The 7,540-nt window shown below is 41.2% G+C and overlaps 1 protein-coding gene across 1 annotated transcript; it reads right to left on the minus strand.

The window, feature by feature from the left end:
- Window positions 1-342: 342 nt before the first annotated feature.
- LOC129875816 (DNA-directed RNA polymerase subunit beta-like) lies at window positions 343-2,655 on the minus strand (the record flags this gene model as incomplete). The annotated part of the gene is made up of 3 exons (XM_055951046.1): window positions 343-558; window positions 1,224-1,374; window positions 2,096-2,655. Coding segments are annotated over 3 exons (927 nt in total), but the record flags the coding sequence as incomplete, so codon positions are not given.
- Between the last annotated feature and the right edge of the window lie 4,885 nt (window positions 2,656-7,540).

Genomic DNA, 7,540 nt, shown 5'->3' on the forward strand with positions numbered 1-7,540 from the left:
TTATCGTTGGATGCGCAAATCCCCTCTTCGCCCAAGGAATGCTTACCGAAGGGAAATGTTAACTACTTGAGCGAACGAAAGTGAGCTTGTTCTCGAATCAGTGCACTTTTTTTCTTTCTTTGATTCCCAATGGTTTTAGTTGTAGTTTCAGTTTGTTCTGGACAGTTTCAGTTGCTTTTGCTGTCGAGAGGCTCCTCAATTCTGGATTGATCCGCCTTTTTGTTGTTCGGCTCGATAGAATTGTTTAGAATCCTCTCCTAGCTTCCTCTTTCCATAGAGAGTCAAACTTTCTAGCCTTTCGAAAACGCCCATCTCCCTTCTTTTGAGTCTACGCGCTGGCTGCTAAAGCAAGCTAAGCTTCACACGGCCCTGAGGAAGCCAAAAGACCCTCTCACTTCGTTCGAGCGGAATTACATCCACCCTCGCCGAAGGCTCCGCAACACGTTGGAGAGCAGGCCTTTCAGTGCTTTCTAGCAGCCGTGGGAGGCGGGGAAAAGGCAAGTCAAGGTCATATTGACGAACTAAAAGCAAGTCCTTTTTAGCATAATACGGAAGGCGCTGTTAAGCCCTAAGTTTGAATTCCAGCCGTCTCGTCTATTCTATTCTCGAAAGCGTGTAGACAGAAGGCCCTTTTTTCGGACTGTCTTGTTTTCAGGCCTCCATCTCTTCTCGAGAAACAAGTGGGCTATTTCTTTGCAAAACTGTGCTCAATTTCATATGTGGCAATTCCGCCAAGATCTCTTCGTTAGTTGGGGAAAGAATCCGCCCGAATCGGATTTTTTGAGGAACGTATCGAGTTCCCTCCCCATTTTTCTTATATAGTCCGTATTTCAAGTAGTCAATATGCTGAAAATTTTTTCCTTTTTTAAGCTAAAAGTTGAAGACTAAGACCGGTAATTCTGCATCCACTTTCCAGCCGGCTGGGAAAGAATTATGCCTTTCTGAAAAAGTGAACTTACGGAATACCCGAGCCGAGAGTCTAATTCACTCTCTTTCTTCTCGCTCGTATCGTATACTTTTTCTTGTTCAAAGCGTATCCGCACTGATGAAGCGGAAGACTAAGTAAGGTACGGTATAAAGTCCAATCAATCTCCTCCAACAGACAATAGAGGGCTCTGACCTGACCACAGTCAATCAGTCTATTGTTCTGGTTCTATATAGTCTAACCCTGAAAAGAGAAGACTCATCGTTTTTAGCCTGGTCCAGGTGTGGGAGATCTTTACCATATAATATAGTAGCCCTGCCCTTCCGACAAGAGCAGTTACGCCTTTTCCTAAAGCCCTTACTAAACCACCAGGAAGTAGATTGTGTCCAGGATCTGGTAATCTAAGCCTTGCTTCTTCTGGTCGGCTCGTATTAGCACATCGGATAAGACTACGTCACCTAAATCAAGAAAAAAGAGGAAGGCATTTCTCATTGTTGGCTAGCCTGGGCTTCCCAGAAGAAGCTGGAGAAGAGGGGTTATGCCATTTATTAACCAGAAAGGGAGGAACTCGATCCGTGTAGATAAAGTATAGAGACAAGACAGACTGGCCAACACTTTAGCCTCTCATTCTAGGACTTCCCTGTGCAATCCTTTCCATTAAGGAAGGCCCCTCTTCGTCCTTCACACCTTCAATCTGTCATGACCCCAGAGGCGTCCATTCTTTTCATTTTCCCCGGAATTTTGGAAAAAAGCCAATGCTACGAGCTTCCGGAATAGAATGGGATCTTCGTAAAGTTGATCATTATGAGTCTTACGACGAATTTGATTGGCCCTTTTGAGAGAGGGGTACCCCAACCTCACTCAAGAAAACACATAGAGTGAGATGTAGGGCTCAGTTTATCTTGTGCAGGAGATGGAATTTTCACAAAGCACGTGCATCTGAATAGTCATCGGTTTGAATAGTCATCTCTTTGAAAGAGAGTAAAACGCCCAAAGATAACGCGTTAGTTCTCATAGCGAGGCTTAGGCCGACGGGGTAGGGCGCGGCCCCCCAATTCTCAACCCCGACAAAGAAAAGGAGTAACCGGGCTTCTTTGAAGTAATAAGACTATTCAAATTCCAACGCCTAAAAGGAGAGGAACGAAGCTTCGTGTTTGTTTTTCTTCAAACCCCCGAACCACATTTTCTAAACGAACCAAAGCCAATCCGAATTGATCTTGTAAAAGATCTGCTACAGAACGAATACGTTTATTTTTCAAATGATTCATATCGTCAAGTGCACCCATTCCAAATTTCAGTCCAATCAAATGATCGGCGGCTGCCAATATATCTCGTGGTAACAAAAATGTATTGTTCTGGGGTATATCAAGGTTCAGTTTTCGGTTCATATTTCGTCGACCAATCCTTCCTAATTCACATCTTTGTTGAAAGAATTTCTTTTGTAATTCCTTACATAAGGATTCAGAAAATACCGGATCGCCACCTACACAAGCAAATTGTTGATAAAACTCCAAAATGGAATTTTCTTTTGACCCAATTTTTTTTCTCTCCTTATCATTCAGAAAAGACAAAAAAAATTCAGGATAGCAAACATTCTCTAGAATTTCTCTTAGATTCAAACCCATAGCTGATGATAGAACTAGAATAGATATTTTTTGTTTCCTACTTACACGAGCCCATATCCTTGCTTTTCTATCAATTTCTAATTCTGATCTTCCTCCCCAATCTGATAGTCACCTGGGCTACGGATTTTTCCGTTGGTTGATTCTCGAAATTGAAAAAAAAAATAGGGTCCAGACCCACAAATGAATAGGAAGCGAGGCGAGGGTCCTTCATTAAAGGGGGGAAAAGAGGGGTGGGGCTTTGTTCTGGGGGGGCCGCCTTGCGCAGCTTTAGAAAGGAGAGAATGACTTTCTGAAATTCTCTCCAACCCTTTCTATCTATCTTTAGAAGTAGGGCGAGAGAAAGTCAATATGATATTTGCGTTGGTTTTTCCAACGAAACTCAGCACTTTTCTTCTTTCTCATTCGGAAGGCTCAGTCCCACACCCTGACTTCAATGATGGGAACAACCTCCGCACTCCGGCGCTCCACTGAACAACAGTTCTCCGCCTTACTCTATTTAGAATAGTGGTTGATCCTTCGGGAGTTACATTCGTAACAACATGTAATGTTATGTTCACGTTGTTTTTGCTTTGTTTGCCGGATTGGTACGCTTTCTTTTCTAAAAACCAGAAATCTCACTCACGGGCCTAAACGACGAGCAAACACTCGAACGTGAGAGTTGAAAAAGCACTATCTCGTTGAAAGGTTCTATACATCTGCCCTTTCTCAACGCATTTCTTTAGACAAAGACTCCATTTTTGCCTCTTTTCGGATGATAAATCTTTCTCAGAACATGGAGTGTGAATCAAACCCATGTTTGAATTGAAATTGAGATACTGATGCAAGTTCTTCCCTTCTGAATCAGATAGATTCATATCTGAAAGAGGTTGACAATAAGTTCTTTCAAAATTGACTATTTGCCCCTCTGTTAGAGGTGTTCCAGAAATGTCTGCGATCGAGTAAATAGCTCTACGAACGAATGGATCGGATCGACTTGGAAAATGGAAAGATTTGTACAAGTTATACGTTTCGTCACCACTTTGTGGAAAAGCCCTCCCTTAGTCTATACGGGCGAACTCCCATTACGCTATTAAGGGACGGGTACTTTACTTACTATTATAAGTGGATGAGACTGAGAGTCAGGGCATCAGAGGTCTTAGGAATCCCATCCCTAACGAGCTAGAAGTGGAACAAGCGGACATGCTTGCTCACTGGCTAGATCGGGCTGTTTGTACCTTTGCTAACTCTTCTGATTCTGAAATGGAATGATTGATAGAATCGATATTTCATAGAAGAATGACCGAGACCATAAAATCCTTTCACAAGATGGTGATGAATTGCGATTGGTCTAAACCTTCGACTAGCGACTTATTGCGGCCTGCCCAGAATGCCCATACAGACTAAGACCTTATCTTATTCACACAGCGAAGAAAGGCCGAGTGGAAGGGGGCAGTCAGCTGGCTGCTTCTTTGCCATGCGCTTTGCTTCGCTTTATTTTTTAGAAGAAAGAGACCAAATGAGAGTGAAAGGCAAGGGCAAGCGATAGAAAGGATAGTCCCTCGCGCGAACTACTACTACTAGAAAATGGTGAGACCATTAGTGAAAGAAGGACCAAGGGTTGAGTGTTCATTCGATCCAACACCCGGCCGATCAAACCTATCCTTGGGTTCGATCCAGCAAGTGATTCCCTCATCTCTTGAACCTATTCGTCGCAGACCCAAAACCAAAATGACCCCCCTAATTTTTCGCGGTTGTGAGAATTTATTTTCATTTCCCTGAGATCGTGGAGAAGACATGTCCAGTCCAATGAATTTCAATCCCTTATCTCTCGGCTCGGAAGGGCACCAACGGTCGTGTTATCATACAGGCTGGACTCTCTCCTACAGCCTCTTTCTCAGGTCTCGGTTTCTGTGCGGCATGATAAGGGGGTGTGGGGACAACCAGGCCACCATGAATGGAAGATGCTTCTGGAACTAGTTTTTGATAGGGTCTATCTTAGCTCGAAGGAAAGAACAACCAAAGATTTCAGTCTTATTTCTTTCTTGTAGTACTGTCGGTCTAAGGAGAGGAATGGAAGTAGTCGTCTTGCTTATTTTCTTTGGATCCGCTTATGTCTCTACTTCGCTTGATTCTCATGCCAGTGGACTCCATGCTCTGTTTTTGGCCTTAACGATATTGACTTTCTTGACTCCCTATTGAAAGATTTGAATCAAAACGGAGTAGCGGGTGAAGCCTAATAGCAGTATCACTACCAAAGACAACAATCCCTACATTCTCATTCTCAAGATTCAAGGCTATTCCTTTCACACCGCTGGCATCGATAGGGAACCCAAAGAAGAGCTAGAAAAAAGGAAAGCGGAAACAGCGAGACCTGGGGTCTCATCGAACGAGAAGTTCGAAGATGGAGACCTGGTTCGGCACGAGTTCCCAGCTTTGGGATGAATTCCTTCTATCTTAAGAGAGGATCCGAGCCTTGAATCAAGATAGAGGAGTTTGATCAAAGAGGAAGAAACAAGCAGAAACAGCAACTAACTATGGCTCTTGGCCCAGACAACGTCCTAGGCTGAGTCAGTGTTGGGGTTGGGTTGGTTGATCGCCCAAAAAATGATTCTTATCCCAGCCGTCAGGTTTGTATGTACCCACGCTCCTGTTTATTATTTTCTAGAACCTCAGGAACTATCCTTTCCGGCTGCCCCCTCCCCCCCGGCTTTGCCCTTGGGTTTGTCAACCAACCTGGCATGTTCAGACCGGGGCGCCTCGACGATGATGTAGTCGTAGTAGTCCTCTGATGGGAAATCTGTTAAGATCCGCCCATGATTCATGGAACCATTCTTTCGCGTGCCGTAGCTTAGGATTCGTGCTATTGCTATTGTTTAGGGGCGTCAAGATCGGGTTCCGACTTTTTCTTTTTGAGAAAGAAGAGGTTACTGGACAAGCGAAAGAGATGCCGAAAGAGCAGATGCTTTTATTTGAAACAAAAGCATTAGCCGAGACATACCTCCCGCTAAAGAACACTATTGACAATGGGGTCCGGGAGGCCCTCAAAAAAAGCGATAGAGCAAGAAAGAAAGAAAGGATCAAAACATCACGGGCCGCACTTCTAATCTTGATATAGTTCCAACAGGCCATTCGGATTTGGATGCCCCTGCGCATAAACATATGGATAGGGATGCCGATTCAGATGCGACTAGAAAGGCTCGGCTTGGCGACAGACCGCGTCACGGCTATTCCAAAAAAAAAATTCAACATTCACTTGATGCAGACTAGAAGAAGTACTTCATTCCTTTCAATTTATTTGTCTAATTTTTACTTTTAAAAAAGTGATTTTTAAAAAATATTTTATGATCTTAAGTTTATGTAGAATATATTCAAATGTTTTTTAATCCCATGATCTAAAACATGTCATCTACCAAAAAAAAGGCGTTTATTTTTTTAACAACTAAAAAAGAGCGTACAAATAGATTTTATCCTTGATATTTTGACCAAACGGCTTTTCATTTTTCAACATCAACATGGGAAGTTGGAGAATTTAAAAGATTTCCTCTTGGAAGTTGAAAGGAATTAAATTACCAACTGTAAAAATCAAACCTAGAAAAGTATTAATTGGACTGCTAAACCTTGTAAACTATTCAACCATATTTATGTTTGGCATGGAAATGGAATACCTAAAGAGGAACCGTTCACTTTCATGATCACTTATTTCAACTTTTTGAAGTCATCCAAAAAGGATTAAATACATAAAGTACACTTTTTTCCAAAGATATTGCTACTACTATTCCCTCATTTATTTTGACTTGTACACTTTATATTTTGTACTCACTTAAACAAATACTTTTTCTATTTCATATTAATTGAATTTTAAAAAAAAAAATTGTTGTTCAAAATAATTAAATTGTTCAAAGTTCAAGATGGATGTTTGAAATTTTTTTCATATTTGTCCTTTCATTTATTGAAGTCTTATATTTCCTAGGAGACAAACCACACTACTTGAAAAATTATATTTATGATTTTACAAAGGAAAATAGTGGAAAATATGATTCAAATTATGTCCTTGATTGTTTTTCTTAATATGTGTGTATTGCCTCACAAATTCAGTTAATATGAAATAGAGGAAGTAATTATTAATATGATTACGGTCGTTGGTCTTGGGAAATAGTTTAAAAATTAAATAATTAATATTGAGGGTAAAACATGAAAAAATAAAATAAAAAATTATATGTTAAAAGTGATAAGTACAAGCAAAACTCTATTTTTGAAATACTAGAGTAATTAACATCTAACTACGTACTCACGGGTTTGCTCCGCAATGACACCGTGTTTATTAGAAAAATTGAAATTATTTGATAACGATTCGATTTATGAAAAATGAGGTTAAAAATAAGTGTATTATAATCGATCAAACTCTTATATTTTTCGGATAAATAGTTTGAGCAAGATTGAATAAGAGAAGATAAGTTATCCTATGACCAACAATAAGAATGATCGTATAAAATAAATTTAATTAAGAAGTAAGAAGACACTAAATTGCTTGTATTCTTAGAGCTTGATAATGTAGTTTGTCTTTTGAAGTGAAGATGAGATGCCCATTTTACCCATGCAATAGTTTACTCAAAGAGCAAAAATGCTAATTAGAGTGTGCCTTATATGTGCTCTACAGGCCGCACGTAATCTTTCTTTTCAACGAGCCCTTTTTTTGATTTGGAAAACGGACATTGCGTTCGGTTCGAAAGGCATGATTTTTAGTATCTCTCTAAATAGGGCCCCCATGAGTTCGGCTAGCTAGTGAGCGATTCTTTCGGACAGGAAGCAAGCCGGACCCTGCGGGCGGGCATCTCCCACAACGCAAGCACCATTGTTCGACACCACCCAAGGTATCAAAAAGCTACTCTGCCTACTGCAAAAGACACCTGGGGTGGTGTCGAACAATGGTGCTTGCGTTGCGGGAGATGCCCGCCCGCAAGGTCCGGCCTGCTTCCTGTCCGAAAGAATCGCTCACTAGCTAGCCAGACTC

The sequence above is a fragment of the Solanum dulcamara genome, chromosome 12 (assembly GCF_947179165.1).
Source record: "Solanum dulcamara chromosome 12, daSolDulc1.2, whole genome shotgun sequence".
NCBI lineage: Eukaryota > Viridiplantae > Streptophyta > Magnoliopsida > Solanales > Solanaceae > Solanum > Solanum dulcamara.